Here is a 20,661-nt window from a genome sequence, read left to right on the forward strand (position 1 = left end):
ATTTTTCTATTTTCGCTTACGTTTCAATTTATTCGTTTCAGTTAAGTTATTGTTTTTTACGTTAAATATGGGTTTTTACTTATTTAAATACTTTGCAATTCCATTTAAAGAGTTCAAATCATAAAATTATTTTAAGTTATAGTTCTCAAAAATATCTTTTTATTGAAATCAGTAAACAGTTATTTATATTCTAATAATAGCTTGCATAAAGGATTGTGGGATAATATTTTATATTATACTAAAAAGGAATGTTCTATAAATATTTTAATAATCATAAAAAATTATAGCATAACTGTCATTGAATATCAAAATATATTTTTTCATCTGTTTCATTGCAGAAAGTGTGCAAAGTACAAAAAGATATTTGTTTAATAATACAAGACTGCTCTCAAGCTGAAAATATAATGCTTGGTTAATGATTTCTTTATACTAAAAATTTCAAGAATATAGAAACAAAACTTACCAATTTCCTGAATGTAAAAGTTCAAACCCTTCGTTAATTTTGTCAAAAGGCAAATTGTGTGTAATGAATTCATCTAACATCAATTTTTTTGTCATATACTGATGCACTAGTTGAGGCACACTATCTTTTGATTTCCATCCACCAAAAGCTGTTCCTTTCCAAGTTCTACCAGTAACAAGTTGAAATGGACGTGTACTAATTTCTTGGCCTGCTGCTGCAACACCAACAATCACAGAAACACCCCATCCTTTATGACAAGATTCAAGGGCAGCTCTCTAAAATTGAAATAACAAAATTGTTTGCATAATATATTTTATTTGAGTCTTATTTGAATATGTTTACCATTGTTAAAACATTTCCAACACATTCAAAAGTATAGTCCAAACCACCATCAATCATTTCAATAAGAACTTCTTGAATTGGTTTGGTGTGATCTTTAGGATTTAAAAATTCTGTGAAACCAAATGATTTTGCTACCAAAAAAAAACAAACAATTATCACAATTTTACACACTTATTTTGAATTAATTATAAGCTGATTTTATATATAATGGAAAAGAACTGTTTACCTTTTTCAAATTTAGCTGGATTGATATCAATTCCAATAATACGAGAGGCTCCAGCTGTTTTACATCCCATTGCAACTGCTAAGCCTACAGCTCCTAATCCCCAGATAGCACAAGTGCTTCCTTTCTCAACTTTTGCAGTATTTAAAGCTGCTCCATATCCTGTTGGTACTCCACAACCTAATAAGCAAATTTTATCTAATGGAGCAGATGGATCTACCTGTTTAAAAATATTTGAAATATTATTGCATATTTCTTAATTCTATATAGAGGAATCATTGATAAACCTTTGCAAGAGATATGTCAGCAACTACTGTATATTCAGAAAATGTAGAACAACCCATAAAATGATACAAAGTTTTTCCATTACAAGTAAAACGTGAAGTTCCGTCTGGCATGACACCTTTTCCTTGAGTTACTCGAATTTTGCTGCATACGTTTGTTTTAGGTGACTTGCAAAATTTACAGTGTCTGCATTGTGGGATGTAAAGAGGGATAACATGGTCACCTAAAAAATAATATAATAATAAAATGATGAGTACTTATTGCAAATCACAAATTTAAATACTTCTATTTTTCATGTCTGTATCAAATGTTGTAAATTCTAAAGTCCTTTATATACCTGGTTTGAATTCAGTAACATCATGTCCAACACTCTCAACTATTCCAGCACCTTCATGACCTAAGATGCATGGGAAAATGCCTTCAGGATCTAAACCATCTAGTGTATAAGCATCGGTATGACACAGTGCAACTGCAGTGATTTTAACTCTCACTTCATAAGCCTTTGGTGGAGCAACTTCAATGACTTCAAGGGACAAAGGTTTTTTTGGTTCCCATGCCACAGCAGCACGACATTTAATTACCTAAAACATAATCATACAGATACAAATTTAATAAGCAAATCATATATACTATTAAACTTGAAAATATATTTATAAATAAAAATTAACAGGACAATTTTATCACAAACATGCCGCATATTAAATTATAAATTACGATATACAAGTAGATCATTAAAAGGAGCTAAGTATTTGTATAGAAATGTATGAAACTAAACACAATAATCTGTTTTATTTAATATAATACATTAACAATAAAATATTCCAGTTTTACCTTGCCGATAGTATCCGCCATTGTTCGAATTTTTGCGAAATAATAAATAGATTCAATGTTACGCGTTGAAAACAACTGATTGATTAAGAAATATTCCAGCAACTTATTACGACTTCGTGGAGGTCAAATGCTTATAAATCTCGTTCTTCGCTAGGTCTTTATGCTAGATGCGTGATATAATCTGCACACTACACGCTATTTGCCACGGACAATTCTATTCTACTGAACATAAATGTTCGCAACCGGCAGTACACACATCATTGACCAGTATTGAATAACCACCAGTCGATCATGCCGGTATAATATACCCACGTACACTATATCATACTCTTATAATCTCGTCTTATTTCGCAATGTAAAAGATAAAGACAAATAATCTGGTGCAATATAAGTTCTTAAGTTATTCATTAAAAGTTTTAGTAATAAGAAAAGTTAATAAAAATTCTAAGACGGATTTTGTTATAAATTAATGTAAGTTTATTTACAGTTTAAATACCCTTAAGAAATGAAATCATTTTGATTGGTGAGATTTCAATAACATTGATTTTATATAATTATAAAATAATAAATAAAATATGCGATTGACTAAATGAACAATATTTTTTATAAAATCATATCTTTTATTGCATACTTGTTATTTCACAAGCTTTTTTCATCAAAAAATCTAGACTTATCTTTTTTTCTTTAATCTTAACATTAAAACTTTAATCAATGTTATAAAATGGCCAGCAAAACATCCTAATAAAGCACCTATGATACATGGTATAGGCCATGCTTGCCAGGGACGATCCCAATCTAGTGGGATAACAAATGCACTACACCATGTGCCACATATAACAGCCTTTATGTTTAATGTGATAGACTCTAGAAGTATTCCATGAGGTAACGATTGACTTCCAGTAAATAAGATGAGCATATTCTCAATGCCTAAATGAAAAGTTGTTGGTATCAATGTAAGAGTAGTTAGAGTAAGGGCAAGCATCAATGTCTCTTCATGATGAGTCAACAATGGTGCTCCAAATAACACGATGACAATGAAATAAATAAATATTGTTATAGCTGCAACTGTACTAAATTTTAAGGTATCTTTAATAAATTTAGTAACATTTCTTTTGGTTTTGTTTAGATAATTCTGTTCTACCTTTACTGTAGGTAGTTGTTCTAACTGTAAATTTGCTAAGAATATTTTGACGAATTCGGCTAATACTATTATTATCAATATAGAAATAAATTTGTACTTCCCAACATTGTAAATATTGCCACTAAAATACAAAAAAAGTAATATTGCTGCAAAATATGTACAAGTTATCAAACTTTGAAAGAGTAGGAATTGATGATCTTGGTATCCTATTTTCATTCTCATGATTGTTAGAGACCTGTAAAATTGAAGCAATTAATGAACTTCCAAAGATAAATATTCATAGTATTTAAAATACTCACCTCAATTAAATGTAAAAATTTTGATTGAAAAACAAGTGAATAGAGTATTGATATCTAAATGCTATATCTGACTAATATTTTTCTAATATTTTAAAATCAAATATATGCTTATTTATGAAAAAATTTATGAAGTTTCCTTTTTTCCCTTTAGAGCTTAAGCAACCTACAAAAGTATCAAGAAGGTTAAAGTAAATTGATAGTGTCCTAAAATGATGTCATGAATAAAACTAACATTTAATTTTTATAACTGAAAGATAAAAGAAATTGTACAGAATCCACGGAAATGGAAAAGCAAGAGCAAAGAAATATTTGACGTGAAAAAAGCAGTTGAATATTTAAACTTTGGTAGAAGTTCTTAGACATATATGAAGAGAGCATATGAAAATTTAAAGGCAATTGCATTGATATATATATTTAATGAAAATAGTTTCGTATGCACCTTTTAACTGTAGATAACCGTAGGTGTTAAGTTGTCGATTTGAAAACCATTTTCTTTTGTATTTCATTTATATCGCGCCAGCCAAATTATGCAGCCACCTCCTGGCCGCTTTCTATTAATTTAGTTCGCTGTTCGGCGGCTCAGTGACTTCAGCGCAGCACTCGCAGCAATCAGCTGTTCTCAATGTATTTAAGGTTGTGCCATGGTGTAGTCAAACACATGTGTACACCTACACAGTTTTCCAGAGCGCACGCAGAATGCAGATAACGTAGCTTATACTATAAGTACATACTGTACTGTAGATTTATAGATGCATTGGCTTAATATACAACCAGACTCAATCAGTTGTTCTTGTTCAATGTTCGTCGCGTATGCAAATTTTGGGAGAACCAAAACGGTAACCAAGTGTCTTGATTATTTTTAGTGATGCATCGGATCTGCTCCGCCAAACGATACTGAACGCTGCAATTATATTGCAATGAACCGTCGTTACGCAGTGAAATGCCGTTCTTCGACTTGCACCTCGGCACAATAACTAAACAGAGGACATTTGGTCTTCCCGTCTGCTCTGGTAGACATTTTCATTTTCATCACTTTTTACTAAATTGTCTCGTTAGAAGCTAATTGTTCGTGTATAATAATAGTCACTTTGAGCTGGCAACGTTCGTAGTAAATTTTATCATTTTAAATTTGCAAAGTATCTTTCTATTTCCGTCCGAGTGATCTTTCTTTAATGCAACTTTGCCCGATTCTTAGTTAGTCTCATCTCATATGTACGTATACGTACGTGATAACGTTGTTCTGGTCACCGATTGAACAAAATGCGACGAAACAGATCTAATGTCTTTCGCGATATATATAATCAGCCCTGTAATGAAAATACAAGGGTCAAGCTGTACAACAGTAGCAAATGTAAGTAAAAATACTCCTACTTTATGCGGTTAACGATCCAAACTTTTTCTTTTGTAATCATTATATGCACAATATTTATTCTGTTCAAATCATATTTTCATTTTCAGCAAGTCTCCAGCTGGTACAACGTATGTCATTGTTAAAAAGACTCAAGGTTCATTATGGTTGTGTAAACTCTATCTGTTGGAATAATACTGGAGAACTAATTTTATCTGGTAGTGATGATCAACATTTAGTTCTAACAAATACATACAATTATCAAGTAAGGCAGATAAATAAACATATTTATGCTATTGATTATAAAGCATGAAATTAATACTATGGATTCTAGAGTTTTGTATATTATCTTTATGGTTTTCAAATGCACTCTGATAAAGAATGCCAATAACTAAAACAAAGACCTTGTAGGTTGCTTCTTTAAGATTGTCTTGAGTTTTAAGTTCAGATGTCGTCTGAGTCTAATCTATTTTTATCTTTTTGACATTCATGGCTCTTTCAAGAGCACCATCTGATGGAATCATTTTTTGCCAATAGATGCATCTATGAATAAATTTTGAAACTGATTTTATGAAGAAAAGTAAAATTATTAGTTATATTGTTATTAAAAAATTGTTTAATGTTTTAGGTACTTACAAATTACAAAACTAGTCATAAAGCAAATATATTTAGTGCCAAATTCTTGCCCAATAACGGAGATCATCGTATCGTTTCCTGTAGCGGGGATGGTATCATTTTATACACAGGTGAATTAACATTATATATCAAGTTTAAATAAACGTTTTAACTTTGATAAAATATTAATGTTGCATACATATTTTCAGACTTAATGAGGAAAACAGAAACTTTTAATAACCAGTTCACTTGTCATAGTGGAACAACATATGAAATAGCAACAATTCCTACTGAACCACATAGTTTTTTAAGTTGCGGAGAAGATGGTACTGTGAGGTGGTTTGATCTACGTATCAAAGATAAATGCAATGCTACTAGATGTAAAGAGGTAGAGGTTTTTTGTTCAGACAGGATGTTGAGATATTCTTCATTAATGGATATTTTTTTCTATTCAGGATATCCTTATCTTATGTCAAAAAGCAATAACTGCATTGTCAGTCAATCCAGTATTGTCACATCAAATTGCAATAGGATGTTCTGATAGCACAGTAAGAACATTTGATAGAAGAATGCTTAGAACACCAGCAACTGGTACATTTACATTTAATATCTTATAAATAAGTGTATAAAATATTGAAATAAAATTATATGTATTCATATGTAATTGAAAAGGTTGGGTAGACAATGGTATTAATGGTAAGCCATTGTGCACTTTTACTGTTCCTGAATTTGAAGGTAATTCCTGTAGGATCACATCTCTTAGTTATAGTCCTGATGGACATGATGTACTTGTCAGTTATAGTAGTGACCATCTCTACTTGTTCAGCCTAAAAGTAAGTTTATATATATCAATCTATTGCATTGTAGTACAGTGTACAATATACACTTGTAAATTATTGAATCTCAATTAAAGGAACAAGGTAGTACACAATTGAAAAAAGAATTGATGTCAGGTAAAAATAAAGGTAAAAAACCACCCCTTAGATCTCCACAGCCTGTTCGACGTTTAAGATTACGTGGTGATTGGTCTGATACGGGACCCGATGCTAGACCAGAACGAGAAGGTGGTCGACATAGTGGAACAGGTAATAATATTTATTTAATTTAAAATGTAATATTTTCTAATCAAAAGTAGAAAAAAGAACGTATATTGTTGTCATAATCATTTTTTCACTTTTGAATGTACATATTAATTTTAGAGATAGCTCAAGCACGGCCAGTTCTACACACTTCTTTAATGCAACGAATGACTGATGTACTAAGTAGAATGCTAAATGATCCAGCAACTAGAGCTGCTCTAAGCAGTGCTGGTGACGAGAGTATTGAAAATGTTATTGATCAACAAAACATAATTAATAGAACCGTCAATAATAATGAGGATACCAATCAGGAAAACTCTAGTAACCAAATAGAGATAAGCAATGGTGTAGAGAATGAATTAGCATCTACGAATACTGAATCAACTAATACGTTGGAAATAAATCCAGAAATTGCAGAAAATTCTCAACTTGCAGCCAACGAAGCCAATGATCAAGATAATCCTACTCTAGATTCTTCTTATGTCGATGAGCTACCAGTGCCTATGGATATTGAACATAATCAATCAGAAGAAAGAAGCTCTGAAGTATTATCTTTGATCCATAGCGAACCACATATGGAATCTATCAATGTACAAAATTCCAATGAAACTGAATCTCCTACTGTCGAAAGTAATTCTAGTAGTAGCAATATGATGGAAAATTTACAAGATAGATTAACTACTATGAGAGATGGATTCCTTGAAAGGTATCTTAATTTTATACTTATGTATTTTTTATTTTTTTTCTTTAGCTATGATTTTTAAATAATCTTCTTTCTGTTAATTTTAGACATGGTACTGAACCAGCTGTAAAATTGACATATTCAGATAAAAGTTCTACTAGTGCTACAATTTCTCTAGGTGTTGCAGATGAAGTAACAAGAGATGGATATCAACCTGGTAAAATTTTAATATTGGTTGCAAAGTAGAAAAGAATATTATGACACTGAAATCATTCTTGCAGAAGCATGTGTAGGACCTTCCAGCAGTAATTATTCTGCTCCGGGACCAAGTAATTCCAACTTCAAGCCTCCTACCTGTAGGATAACCCATGAAGGTTAGCTTGATTAATAACAATTACTTAAAGAAGGTTTTGCTCAAAATATCTGTTCATTTTATTTCAAAGCAGCCACAGATGAAGATGTTTATAATGACAGTGATGATGAAGATTTCGATGAAGACAGGCGGTAAGTTTTTCTTTTGTCTAACAAACACAATAATTTTTTCTTAATTTATTTATATTTCATGTCTTCTTGACAGTGCAATCAATCCTATTGAAACAGAAATGGATGAAGCTATAGAGAATGTTAGAGCAGCCCAAGGTTTAGACAGTTTAGATGATAATTGTTTATCGGATCTTCAAGTAAAACAAAAGTATATGGGACATCGCAATGCAAGGTGGGATTTTACCAAGTTGCTCGAATTTTTTAATCTAGTTAATTCACGTAGAACAAACGGAGTTGATTTTATAAACGCCATAAATGTCTGGATTTGGATTATCAGTCATTCATATAATACTTGAGTTTCACAAAATGAATTTCCCTAGGAATCATTCATTTCACTTAACTTACATTCCTTAATATAAAACCGTAACTTCACAATGAGCAATTTTAACTTCACAAATAACTCATCTCAAAATGTTGTCTTGTTTTATAAATGTATAATATTATACTATGAAAGTAACTTTCAGTTGGATATAATATTATGATAAATTAAACCTAGTAGAATGTAAAGAATAATATTGCATCCAGCATCATCATTTATTAGTCGTAACATTGTCTAAGTTTTTTTGTCAAGCACGAGTCCATTGAGGACGAGATGGTATCACAAAAATACGTAAAATTATCAAAGGTGGTCCCGTTCTGTGTGAGAAAGACTCATCTTTTCTCTAAAAACAACTCTCAGCACGACTTGCTATACCCCCATGTAAATAGCGAAGCCTCTGAAGTGGACAGGTGGGCTGTTGATATCAGCCCCTATTCTATTCTCATATCTTGTCTTTCCCTTCGTTTGTGACTATAGTTTCTTTAGGACGATGATTAAGGAAGCCAATTTCTGGGGCAACGATTTTGTGATGTCGGGAAGCGACTGCGGCCACGTATTCATCTGGGATCGCGAATCAGCAAAGCTTTGTATGCTCCTTGAAGCAGATCAACACGTTGTTAATTGCGTACAACCTCATCCCTTCCTACCTATGTTAGCCACCTCTGGCATCGATTATGACGTCAAACTGTGGGCTCCCATTAATGAAGAGTCGAATTTTGATGAGAAGTTTGCTGAAGATGTAAGTTGATATTATTTTTTTCAATCAATAAACGAGAAATTTTATAATAAAATCTTGGATTGTAGTTGAAAAAAAGGAATGCCGTTATGCTTGAAGAAACCAAAGATACAATTACCGTACCAGCGGTTTTCATGATAAGGATGCTGGCCTGTCTTAATCAAATAAGAAGAGGTATTAAAAATTAAGTTCATACCCGTTATCTACTTTTATTTCTTTGTAATTAATATCGTGAAGTTAATTTGTTGACACGGATCCACTGGTTGAATTTGTCTTATCATGCCGTAATAACAGTTATAATCTAAATCACAATGAATTATTTCGTTATTTACAAGTGCTCTAACATAGTTTTGATTTGTTGCATTAATTATACATTTCAAAATTGTCTTTCAGAAAAAATATGATTTTTCCAGACGCATTCGACCTTTTTTCATCTGTATTTAAAGTAGACCACTTTTTATTTAAACGATTTCATTTGTTAAACTAGGTTTTCCATTTTTTTATACACTTTGATGATGGAAAACAATTTTTGATGTTCTGTGACAATCACGATTTGAATATAGATTATTTCTAATAAATTAATAAATGAAAAAGCTTATACTATAATATACTAGGAAACTTACAGCAATTGTAAGAAATTATTACAGCAATTATATTAAATTCTTGTTCGCTTTAACGTTTTAATTAACATGTTGAGTGCGGTCTGATCTATTATATATGTCTTCTTTTGCATTTATCTTTTTTTATTATTATAAAAAAATGCAGCATCAATCTCAAAAAGAATTATTAAGTACAATAATACACCAAGAATGTTTTACTTGTGAACCCATTTATAGGTTTGCAGAGTAATATGATTTAAAATTTGATTTGAAAGAAAGAGTTAATATGTTATTATTTAGTAGAAAATTAACAATAATTGTCCTCGATCCAAAAAAATTATTCCAAACTCATTTTATTGCAAATACCCTGCATTTTTACCTAATTTCAAATCATTAATAACATATATAAGTCGAAACAGTAGAAATGTACACAATATGTATAGTATATTCATTTTTTAATTTTTATATATTGTTATACATTTGTAAATAACTAGTAGATTTTTCTTAATAAGTGTATGTTTATTTTTAGGCCGAGGTCGACATGCAAGAAGAAGTGGAGATGAAGATTGTCCGTAATAAAATTATTGGTGAAAGACATTTAAAAAATAAGTTAACGATGGTTATTAAAAAAAAACTATTTACTGATAAATTTACAATTGAATTGTCAAATAATTAATAATTAAAATGCAATAAGTTTTGGTAATGATAAATAGATAAACGAAAGTATTTATTTTAAAATAACACTTTTCAACATATCATTGACGACATGATCTTACTCGTATATATACGCTGATTTTGTTAAAGCGATTACAATAGTTCAAATATATAACTGTAATTACAAAATATCCTACGATCTTAGGTGCAATATTATATTCGTTTGTCACTATAATTAAGATTTAATTTGATTTTTTTAAATATATTTGGAATCTTGTTGAATTACTATATTTTATTCTGCAGACAACTTTTAATGAAAAAATATGTGCCTTATGTTTTATAAAAATATGAATATCTATTCTCTTTATTGAATCATATTATACTATACATATCCCGAAGGATTTGATAATTTCTATATGTCGTTAAATTTGTGCAATTATTACAGAAATTATGTTTTTAGATCAAGTTATTTCTTTTTAATTTTTTTTGTTAACTAACAAAAAGATTTAAAAAATAATCATTGTAGGTCCTTTATTTTCAAATACGTTGTGATTTTCTTGAATTTAAAACTAATACATGTAATATACAAAATACTGAAATCAACTATTCTAAATTCAGTGTTAAACTAGATATATTTAATCTCCTAAATTAATTCAATGAAAATAGGCATAGTTTATTAATATTACTTTCTAAAGTAGTTGAACGTTTTAAATAGCCTTGTAGCATTTGCCAGAATTATAAAACCTATTCAACTATATTTCAAAATAAAAAATTTTCAAAATCTGCATTATGACGTTTGTAAATAATAATTTTGTGGACTTGTTTTATTTAATATGAAGTATAAAAATGCTACTTGATACGTTTTGGCGCATAATACATACAGTGAAAATATTTTCAAATAATATCTGCGAATATTGTACACTAATGTGTAAAAGGTGCCTCCATGGAAAGTAATTGAGGAGTTGTAAGTAAAACATGTTTGCAAATCTATTGTGTAAATAGTTAATAAGCTGAACAAAATAAAACTTAATTTATACATTGTAGTCTTTCAGATTTTTGTCACTCTTTCATCCTTATTTTTATATAATATTCGGTTTGTAATTTTCTTTATAATTTTATATTTGAAACGATTGAAATTTTCGCGAATTCAGGTAGTTGAAACTTGTTAAATTAATTTTTCATATTGATGTTATTTTTAGTAAATTTTATAGACGTTATTGCCTTCTATATAATAAAACTCATCACTTTCCGAACGAAGCATCACATGAGCGATCTTTAGTATGTAAGAAATAAAAATTAATATTAAAGAATAATAAATTAGTGTAATTTTTGAAAAATATGAGTTATTAATGTATTTTGACGAAATAAAAAATGTAGAAAATGTTGTATATGGTATTTTCTATATTTTAACGTTACGATCATAGATACGTACTGACGTTCATGACCAAAACAACATGACCTCCTGCCATCAGTTGGCTATATATCGCGCAGGGAAATACGTGCTTACTGATTCTCAAACACAGCTGTCTTCTGAGAAGTTGGCTCGCGATAGTGAGAGTAAAAAAGCAATCTTATATAAACATCAATGATGATCGCGCTTTAGTTTCGGTCCAATCTGCGCGGTGCACACTTCAGTACTATAACCGCTTTGTTACTACCTACATATAATAATGGAGCTAAGATTATTACAAATTTTTATTTTTCTATTTGTGTTACGTAAGTTATATTTATTCACAATTAATTTAGAACACGGTGAAAAAATGTTTTTTTGTTTTTCGTCAATTCTCTATTTCTTTCCTTCTTTCTATTGTTGTTTTTTATACACGCACTTATTCTTATCATAATAAAGTATCTTCAATTTAAATATTTAAAAGCACAAGTTCTGCAATGACTATGTATTTGAGAACTATTGAATTAAGGGTTTACAAAAAATGATCTATCTATGTACGAGAATGATTATTGTCCAAAAGCATATTAATAAATTATTTGAGTTGTCGTGAAAATAAAGGCTCTAAAATATATCGTGACCGTTTAATATTATCAGCAGGTATTTCAAATTTGTTAGGATTAAAGAATGTTTGAAGCTAAACCGAATGAAAAATACGATACTCTTTGTACTTTAAGAAAAAAAATTGCTTTCATAGTCACAAGATTGAAATAGGTACGCATAAATACATAATAACAATAAAAATTTGCAAATGTTTACAGATTGCGCAAATGCTAAAAAATATAGTGGCGGTGGGGGATCAAGAACTTTTGGTGGATCTCGATCAAGGCCATCAACATCATGGGGGCATACTACAAGCCATAATACGCCGTCACGCACTTCCAGTAAGGAAAATGATTAAAACACTATTTCAGTGCGATTACTCATAAGTTCAGCTGAAAGTTACGATTGCTTTAATATGCTTTTGCGCTTTGTTCAAATTTCCTCGTTAGTATCGTAATTGTAGCTATATTTGTTCGAAATTGATTCAACTGTAAATGAGCAATAGCCAACATTCAATGAAATTTTTTAATTATTTGCAAATATATGCAATATGGCATTCATTATAAGCGGCACGACATAAACTGCCAGGCTGGAAATTATCGCAAGAATGCCATGTAAGCCGAGAGAGGATAAGTGATGTATGCCGTATATAAAAATACGATAAATGAGCTGAAAATTGGCTGATAGAGCTGCGACACGAGGAGCTAGCGTAATTCAATTTTAAGCATCGACATTCCTAAGGCGATATGTTACACTTATTTCAATAATAATCGGTGCGATAGCTATCAGACATGCTAGTTATGCTCTACTTTTATTTCGTGAAAATTTTGAATCGGCATTAACTTTGTTCGTACTTGTGCACTCAATCGTTCGTACAATGCACAGTTGACAGACCTTCGTCGACTTCCTTCAATTCAGGATCAAGGACATCGTCATCGAATTTTTTGCATGCCGAATCTGGCAGACCTTCTCTACCAGGTAACTGTCTTCTATATATAGATCCTTTATTCGCGCATATTTTCCTTTGTAAACAAAAATTCTGCGTATCAAAGGCATATAATATAATAAAATTCACGCGTAAACCGATATATAAGAATTTTACTATTTATTGTAAGTTTGATCATTCAAAGCACTATTCAAAACCAGTTTAAACAAGTATTTACGAATATTGTTCAATTTTGCAATTGCTTATATGAAATATGACTTCCAACGGTCAATAATATTTATGAATCTTGAGACCTCAATTTATAAAAATTCTTAGTGCTTGTCGTATATCAATGGCTATTGCTCATCAATCGCTGTTATTAAAGTTAAATTATAGATATCGTATATACAAGCAGTGCATCATTTTCTCATGAATCACTTCTTTCAAACTAATAAGTCTGAATGAAGAAATGCTTCTCAAATTAAATGTTTTCAAAACTCACCAAAGTCTCGTTAGTTAGAATATTAGCTTATATACCATTTGAATTATAATAAATTTGAAGGAATAACTTTGGTGTAATATAATTATAAAAAGTTTATTATTTGAAGTACTATCTTAACATAATATAAGCCACGCATTTGTTGACCGGATAAGTAATTAAAAATAATTGTAATATTCTAGCAAACTACAATCCGTCGTACAATCCGGCACCTCGACCCTCTTACACACCAAGTGCGCCTTCGTATCACCCAACAAATACGCACTCTTCTAATTTCGGTAAGATTTCTATTTGGAAATATTTTTCGGATGCTCGACGTCATTTATGAGATATAAGTACGAAAGTTAGTACAGTAATTTAATCGTTCAAGTTGAGAACCTGAGATTATTTAGGAATTCTGAATAAAAGATGATAGCGAATGGTTATGATCAACAGGCCGGCCTAGCGGCGTGGTAAATGAACGACACCAACAAAGCAGCGCGTCCGCAACTCACAATAACCGTAAGTTTATTTTTACCAGCGACGGCAGAGTAAGCGATGCAGAGATTTGTTAGTCGCAATGGCGAAATGCTAAAATGGCAATTGCAGCTTACGAGCGGCAACCTGCGTACAATCCTCACGTGAACAACGGTTTCGGAAGCCACGGTACTTCGACGGGCACGCATTCGGCGCCTCCTTATCCGATAAACCAACCCAATCATCCTCATCCAAGCAATCTTGGCAGTTCGTCTTTCCCTTCGACCGGTGGCTATCATCCGGTGAACAATGGTGGAGTGTACCATCCGCCAAGCAGCGGTAGCTACCACCCGCCAAGCAGCGGTGGCTACCATCCACCGATAGGCGCTGGCTATCATCCGGTGAGTAGCGGAGGGGTTTACCACGCACCAACGAACGCCGCAGCCTATCATCCGCCAAGTGGTGGGTACCACCCGCCGACGTCCGGGGTGTACCATCCGCCAACCTACAGCCAGCCTCCTTCGCACACGGTCTACGTGCTCCCGGACAGCCGTAGCTCGAGTAGAGGTGGTCGTCCGGGCATCGGTACCTACATCGCCAGTGGTGTGGCAGGTGGAGTGGCAGCCGGCGCCACCAACGCCATCGTCGACCATGCCATCAGCAGCATTTTCCGGCCCAACAGCCACGGTGTGCACACCTACCCGAGTGCTCCGGCCCCCGGCACTCCCACCACCAGCATCACCAACAACTACTACTACAACAATGGAGCACCGGATGCTGCACCCTCCAATAACGGTGCGCCCCTTGGAAACCAGCCCGAGCAGACTAACTCCTTCAATGGACAACCATCAGCCGCTTCATCGCCAAACTCCCCCTCGACGACCAATTACCAAGGTGATTTTTATGACCAACCGGCCTGATATACCATAGTCCTAGTTCTGTCGGTGCTTCTTCTGACTGCTTTTATTCCACACTTTATCGTTCGATTTGTTCCCACCAAATTGCTGCTTTTAATTTCGTTCTCTACACTGGTCTTCAATTTGTTTGTTCGGCGTCGCTTTGTCTGTAGATTCATTCGAATTTCAATAAAATCACTTATATACGAGTTTCAGCTATTGTTAATACTACTGTAAAAATCCTGATCCAAAGATCCCGTGTTTCATCTGCATTATATGTAATCTTAATTAGCAGTTCTTTAATTAACCGTCAAGCCTTCTAAAATTTTCGTATCAACTTGTATATATTTGCAAGCAGTGAGTGAGTCCCGGTTCAGCCATATCAACGTGTTATTTGAAAGAATTGATTAGGACTCTATCTTCAATCAATATCTAATTCTTGACAGGACCAACTGGTAATTACAATGGTGGTCAAAGTGGTCGTCACAATGGTGTGGTCAGTAGAACGCCAGAGCAACCGGTCGATCGAAGACCAGAGCAACCGCAAGAGGCACGCCCAGATGGGGATAATTACATTTCAGATGATGACTTGATGAAACTCAGCGAAGAGTTGTTTGATAATCTGAACACAAACATAAACCAATATGTTGAATTAAATCTACAAAAGCGTGTGGCAATCATCGACGGACCGCTTCCCGACGAAGCAGGTGAACCGTAAGTGATGTGCATTATTATTATTATTTTTGAGAACAATTATTTTTTCACTTTCATGAACTTCCCGATTTATGCAATATTCTGTAAGATAAATAATACTTGTAAGCTGTTCTCCAAATTCAATCTGACTGAACTGACTCGAGATATTAATTTTCCAGATTATTCATCGTTAAGCCCGGCTTGGAATCTCTACCAACAGTGTCAAAGCTCAAAGCTCTTTATAATAATTACCAGAGAAACGGCACCCAAAAAGAAATTGCATCTTTTGACAAACAAAACAAAGAAAATGCCTTTTTGGACGAAGTTATGAAAACCCCTACTATGAAGAAAGCTCTTAATTGGCTATCAGAAAAGCATTACGTCAAATCAAATGATTATGATCAGAAAGAACTTCTAAGAACTATATGGTTCACTATTTTTGGAGATACATCCTCGTCATTCGAACACGTTTTCTTATCCGAAAATTATGGACCATCCGGCATCGTGGGTATGCAGAATTGGATTTACGTTGCTGATCAGGAATCTAAACACAACGTAGATTATATGGGTTACATTGACATGTTAAGTTTAAGTGGAGTAAGTAAATTTCACGATTCTATGCAATAATTGTGTTAACTTCAGTCACTATACATTCCTTAATTTTGTTCCATTACAGAAGGGTGCTCTATTAAAAGTCAATTTAAAATCAGAAGACACACCGCTGCAAGGTTTGTCGATGTTCGTTGGAACACCGCCAGAACTCGAAATGGCTCTTTATACTGTGTGCATGCACGCGAGATTCAATGGCTATTGTCCTGTATCCCTAGGCGGCGCGAAATTATTTATTTCCACTCAAGCTTTTAAGCAAAATAACAATTACTTGATTGATGTGGCACTTCCGTTGCTGTAATTTACTTACATTCTAGCCATGAATGTTTCCGAATGTGATATTAATGCAATGTTTTTCTCTATATTTCTAATATAATTGTAAAAATAATTAATAATAGAATAACCAACTACAAGTATACATACACATTTTTCGATAAGTATACACTGCGTGTGTATCAACTTGAGCGAAATTTATATAAAACTTTTTTTAATCATCAACGTGTCCAGACATCTATTTATATATTTATTAATCCTTTCCCATACTTATATCAAATGGTCTTCGTCGTTCAATTAAATCAATCCAATGCCCGTAACAAAACGATATTAGTGATACTCAAACTCTATTGGTATCATCGATATCATTGGTACCATCTTTATAAATAGCTCGTGATCCAGAAATAACAGTATTTACAAGTACAGTGAATAATATTTTCGAATGTAATAAGTCCTATTACACATATTAGAAAAGTTTTCATAATAAATGTATTAAACGAGAAATACTTTATAAATTCGGGTGAAACAAGTAGCTAATTGGAAGAAATCTGTTATAAAATAATAAATTCAAATCAATCCAGGCTTAATCCAGGCTTCAATAAGTACAATTAAGTAATTTTTTCCGCGTAAAGCTTCACCTGGACATTTATAATACAACTGTACGTTTCCAAACGCAATACTGTATACAATCATTATATTGTTATTACATACGATTATTCAATAGTCCAATCTTAATTTTCAAAAAATTAGTATAAGTCTGTGGCGGTTGGTACCCAACCGGTGCCGCCATCATCTGGGCATAAGCGAAGGCGCTGGTTGCGCCTTTGATTTAAACAATCGGCTTAGGGCGAAGGACGGAGTTAATCCGCTTTATCCAGAAGATACAGTCGAGTTAGCACCAGTTGCTGTGTTCCGGCTACCGTTTCTCTGAGCAAGTCCAGCTTGCTTGAGCCGGGTGTGGCAGCGCGCCATCCGACACCTTCAAGTCGTCGGGCGTTCAACGCTCTCGCTGTAACCTTTGCGCTAATAAAAGCCCGTTCTTCGACATTCGCTTTAAGACGTTTTCTCTCTCCTCTGTCCTTGGTGCCTGCGAGCCTGGCCACACTCCAGAGTGGGCCAAAAGTCTAGAAATCGGATACAAAGCTTTTAATTTTAAATCTGGCGCTAAATCTGTAGATTTTTAAAAGAGCCTATCCGTTTGCAGAGCGTAATAATAGATAATGAAAGACTCGGACCAATCGCCAGCCGCCAGCTGGGAGATTGAGGAGCATCTGACAACCAAATCAACGTGTATAAAGTGAATGTATATAGTATATAGTTGACGAGTAGAGTAAGCGGCATAGACATATTTCGGAGACAACATTAACCGACGTATAACGGCATTTTAGTCTACAGTAATTTTTTACATTTTCCGTTTTTAAAAAGGTAAGATTTAATTAATTTTATATTTATGTAGTCAATTTTGTAACACATTTTCGCATTTTCTCGTTTAACCTAAACTTCAACTAACCTATAAACTTTTGAAATATTTATCATCAAGATTTTATTTATAATTTACAAGTTTGTAATTGTCACAAACAATATAATGTGCAATTTAGTTTAATTATACCTTTTGTATCGGTTTTTTTAATTTATCAACATTGACCATTAGAAATCTATTACTAATAAATCGGAAAAGTTAATAATTATTTAGTTTACATTTTCATAAAAATTTATAATTATTAAATTAATTATTATTTTCTGCTATTTGTAGATTTTGACATAAGCCAAAAATGAAGTTAGTATACTTATTGGGAATAACAATATTGGTAGCTGTGAGTACAGTTGCAGCATTAAAAGAAGGAGATTGTGAAGGTAAATGATTAATTAATACATCAATAGCTCGGTATATACTCACTTATAACATACTCTCAAATACTATTTTTTTAATCAAACTAAGCAAAACTTATTCATAAGTTTAACATGATGACTTGTTCATTGATTACCATAACCATGACATTCATAATTTCATTTATGAGTTACTTCCTTTCCGCCATTATCTTATGTTATATCCTTTCAACACATTTTTATTGCCTACAATGATTGTCTATAATACTTATATGTAATATTTCTGTTAAAAAGAATTTTAAAAAAATGAGTAAATATGCATGGATGATTAAAATAAAAATATTGGAATAAAGTACAATAAAGTTTGATCTTATATTAAAATTAATACTTTAATTATAGAAAAATTCTAATGGTATCTAATTTTTTATAGTTTGCATTGCAACTGTAAAGAAATTTGCAAATACATTGGCTGATGATGTAATCAAAGATCCCAAGAAAATAGAAGAAGCTTTTAAAAAATTTTGTAAAGGAACAAAATCTAAAGAAAATCGATTTGTATGTAATAAAAATAAGATATATGCAAATAAATTTAAAATCATATTCTTAATCAGAAATATTTTTAGTGTTACTACTTAGGAGGTCTTGAGGAATCTGCTACTGGTATATTAGGAGAACTTAGTAAACCACTTTCATGGTCTTTACCAGCTGATAAAGTTTGTGAAAAGCTGAAAAAGAAAGATGCTCAAATTTGTGAATTAAGATTTGGTAAGTATCTTCCATTAGTTAACAAAATTAAATAAATTTATTTCTATTAAGTATGTTAATAAAACGTTAGTTTATTATTTGTGTTGACAGCTTCAATTTATCGTTACAGCAATAAAATAAATAGTTATATATTACAAAGAAACAAATAATTATATGAACAAAAATTTAAGTTTGTCCATGGTAATTTATTTTGTTTATCGTAAATGGTTTCCAAAAAACGTAATAATGCAAGTTGTGTCTGTATAACAAAAATTTATAGTTAGTACTACAAGAATTATTTGAAAATATGTTAGCTTTTGAATTGTTTGTTAAAAATTGAAAAGTTATTTTTAATAATTTATTAATGTCTTGTTATATTACAGAAAAACAAATCGACCTGAACACAGTGGATTTGAAGAAATTGAAAGTTAGAGATTTGAAGAAAATACTAAATGATTGGGATGAAACTTGTGATGGTTGTATTGAAAAATCTGATTTTATTAGTAGAATAGAAGAGTTAAAGCCTAAATATTCTCAAAGTTCGAAATCAGAACTATGAGCATTGCCTTGAAGTTTAGATGAAATTAACTCATTACATTTAAAAAACCTTTTCATTTAGATCATTTCATGGTGTGAAGAATATTTGAATTTTCTTCACCTAATTTATTGAACGGTATTGGTTTTGCGCTCTACAATTATAAATGATTAAGCATATCCTGGTTTTACTAAGCTCACCAAAGTAATTTTACATCTCAGTTAAAAACCAGTGATACTCATAATTGCCTCGAATTGACATTTGTTGAGCTTTGTCTGATAGGAATCTTCCATTACTTTTATAGGTAGTTATTAATTATATTTGGTTATGAGATAGTCTTATTTAGATCACCTGTCTCGAGGGAGAAAGATTAAGTATATTGGAAGTTTCTGTTGCATTTTGCCCGTGACTAAATCTATTTTTATTTTTTATTAAAGACTTTGGTTGGTAACTATCCAAGAAGCTTAATTAACAAAGCTTATTAATGAAATTTAACAACAGAAATGTCGTCAAAAAATGATTCGAAATAAGTCTTCAATCTTCTCTTTAATGGGATAGATACATTTAAGCATGTGCAAATGATTAACTTCCTTATAACTATAGGCATCTTAACAGACTTATATGTCTGTGATATGAAGACTACTCGTCTGAGAAAAATTTACGTTTCAAACTAATCATAAATAATTTTGTATTAATTTACATCACATTGAATAATAACGATTCGATTATGACATTGACTTTCAAATGTACTTATGTAAAAATTATATTTATTACTGACCAATGAGAGTTATCTACATTGACGTTGTAAAAAGTTCGACCAAACATTTTTAACATCTCGTAATATCCTTAAATAAATATTTGACAGTTGTACATTTTTGCATCTGCGTCATGATTGTGACAACAAAGTAATGACAAAAATATCACATGAAAACTGTAAAGTAAATGTTGATGCAATAAGTGTGTGTGTTTGTGTGTGACTATATATATATATATATATATATATATATATATATATATATATATATGTGTGTGTGTGTACACACACATATACATAT

The 20,661-nt window shown here is 31.9% G+C and overlaps 5 protein-coding genes across 6 annotated transcripts; 3 read left to right on the forward strand and 2 right to left on the reverse strand.

Moving 5' to 3' along the window:
* Positions 1-25: 25 nt before the first annotated feature.
* On the reverse strand, positions 26-2,383 carry LOC131669642 (alcohol dehydrogenase class-3). Its single transcript, XM_058944674.1, has 7 exons — positions 2,145-2,383; positions 1,651-1,894; positions 1,316-1,536; positions 1,032-1,248; positions 806-936; positions 464-738; positions 26-393 (listed from the first exon to the last, which is right to left on the reverse strand). Exons 1-7 carry the CDS (start codon positions 2,163-2,165, stop codon positions 369-371), a joined length of 1,134 nt encoding a protein of 377 aa, XP_058800657.1. The 5' UTR covers positions 2,166-2,383; the 3' UTR covers positions 26-368.
* A 271-nt stretch (positions 2,384-2,654) lies between these two features.
* On the reverse strand, positions 2,655-4,162 carry LOC131669643 (phosphatidylinositol-glycan biosynthesis class F protein). Its single transcript, XM_058944676.1, has 3 exons — positions 4,024-4,162; positions 3,585-3,747; positions 2,655-3,520 (listed from the first exon to the last, which is right to left on the reverse strand). Exon 3 carries the CDS (start codon positions 3,505-3,507, stop codon positions 2,815-2,817), a length of 693 nt encoding a protein of 230 aa, XP_058800659.1. The 5' UTR covers positions 3,508-3,520; positions 3,585-3,747; positions 4,024-4,162; the 3' UTR covers positions 2,655-2,814.
* On the forward strand, positions 4,163-11,447 carry LOC131669640 (DDB1- and CUL4-associated factor 6-like). Its single transcript, XM_058944671.1, has 15 exons — positions 4,163-4,935; positions 5,043-5,197; positions 5,561-5,678; positions 5,757-5,935; positions 6,003-6,138; positions 6,220-6,380; positions 6,461-6,632; positions 6,747-7,332; positions 7,416-7,525; positions 7,590-7,682; positions 7,752-7,812; positions 7,886-8,023; positions 8,657-8,909; positions 8,975-9,080; positions 10,035-11,447. The coding sequence occupies exons 1-15, from the start codon at positions 4,845-4,847 to the stop codon at positions 10,079-10,081; spliced, it is 2,406 nt and encodes an 801-aa protein (XP_058800654.1). The 5' UTR covers positions 4,163-4,844; the 3' UTR covers positions 10,082-11,447.
* A 304-nt stretch (positions 11,448-11,751) lies between these two features.
* LOC131669641 (endoribonuclease CG2145-like) lies at positions 11,752-16,781 on the forward strand. Of its 2 annotated transcripts, XM_058944672.1 has the most exons (9): positions 11,752-11,875; positions 12,368-12,490; positions 13,035-13,127; positions 13,756-13,851; positions 14,009-14,074; positions 14,162-14,923; positions 15,372-15,639; positions 15,798-16,215; positions 16,295-16,781. In XM_058944672.1, the coding sequence occupies exons 1-9, from the start codon at positions 11,830-11,832 to the stop codon at positions 16,526-16,528; spliced, it is 2,106 nt and encodes a 701-aa protein (XP_058800655.1). In that variant the 5' UTR covers positions 11,752-11,829; the 3' UTR covers positions 16,529-16,781. The 2 variants fall into 2 exon arrangements, with proteins under 2 accessions (XP_058800655.1, XP_058800656.1); XM_058944673.1 differs by lacking the exon at positions 13,035-13,127 and having other exon boundaries at positions 16,295-16,779.
* Positions 16,782-17,201: 420 nt separating this feature from the next.
* LOC131669644 (mesencephalic astrocyte-derived neurotrophic factor homolog) lies at positions 17,202-20,578 on the forward strand. The gene is made up of 5 exons (XM_058944677.1): positions 17,202-17,925; positions 18,254-18,354; positions 18,758-18,882; positions 18,951-19,092; positions 19,455-20,578. The coding sequence occupies exons 2-5, from the start codon at positions 18,273-18,275 to the stop codon at positions 19,628-19,630; spliced, it is 525 nt and encodes a 174-aa protein (XP_058800660.1). The 5' UTR covers positions 17,202-17,925; positions 18,254-18,272; the 3' UTR covers positions 19,631-20,578.
* The last annotated feature ends 83 nt before the right edge of the window (positions 20,579-20,661 follow it).

This window comes from Phymastichus coffea, unplaced genomic scaffold (assembly GCF_024137745.1).
Source record: "Phymastichus coffea isolate CEN01 unplaced genomic scaffold, Cenicafe_Pcof_1.1 PCOF00095, whole genome shotgun sequence".
NCBI classification, from domain to species: domain Eukaryota; kingdom Metazoa; phylum Arthropoda; class Insecta; order Hymenoptera; family Eulophidae; genus Phymastichus; species Phymastichus coffea.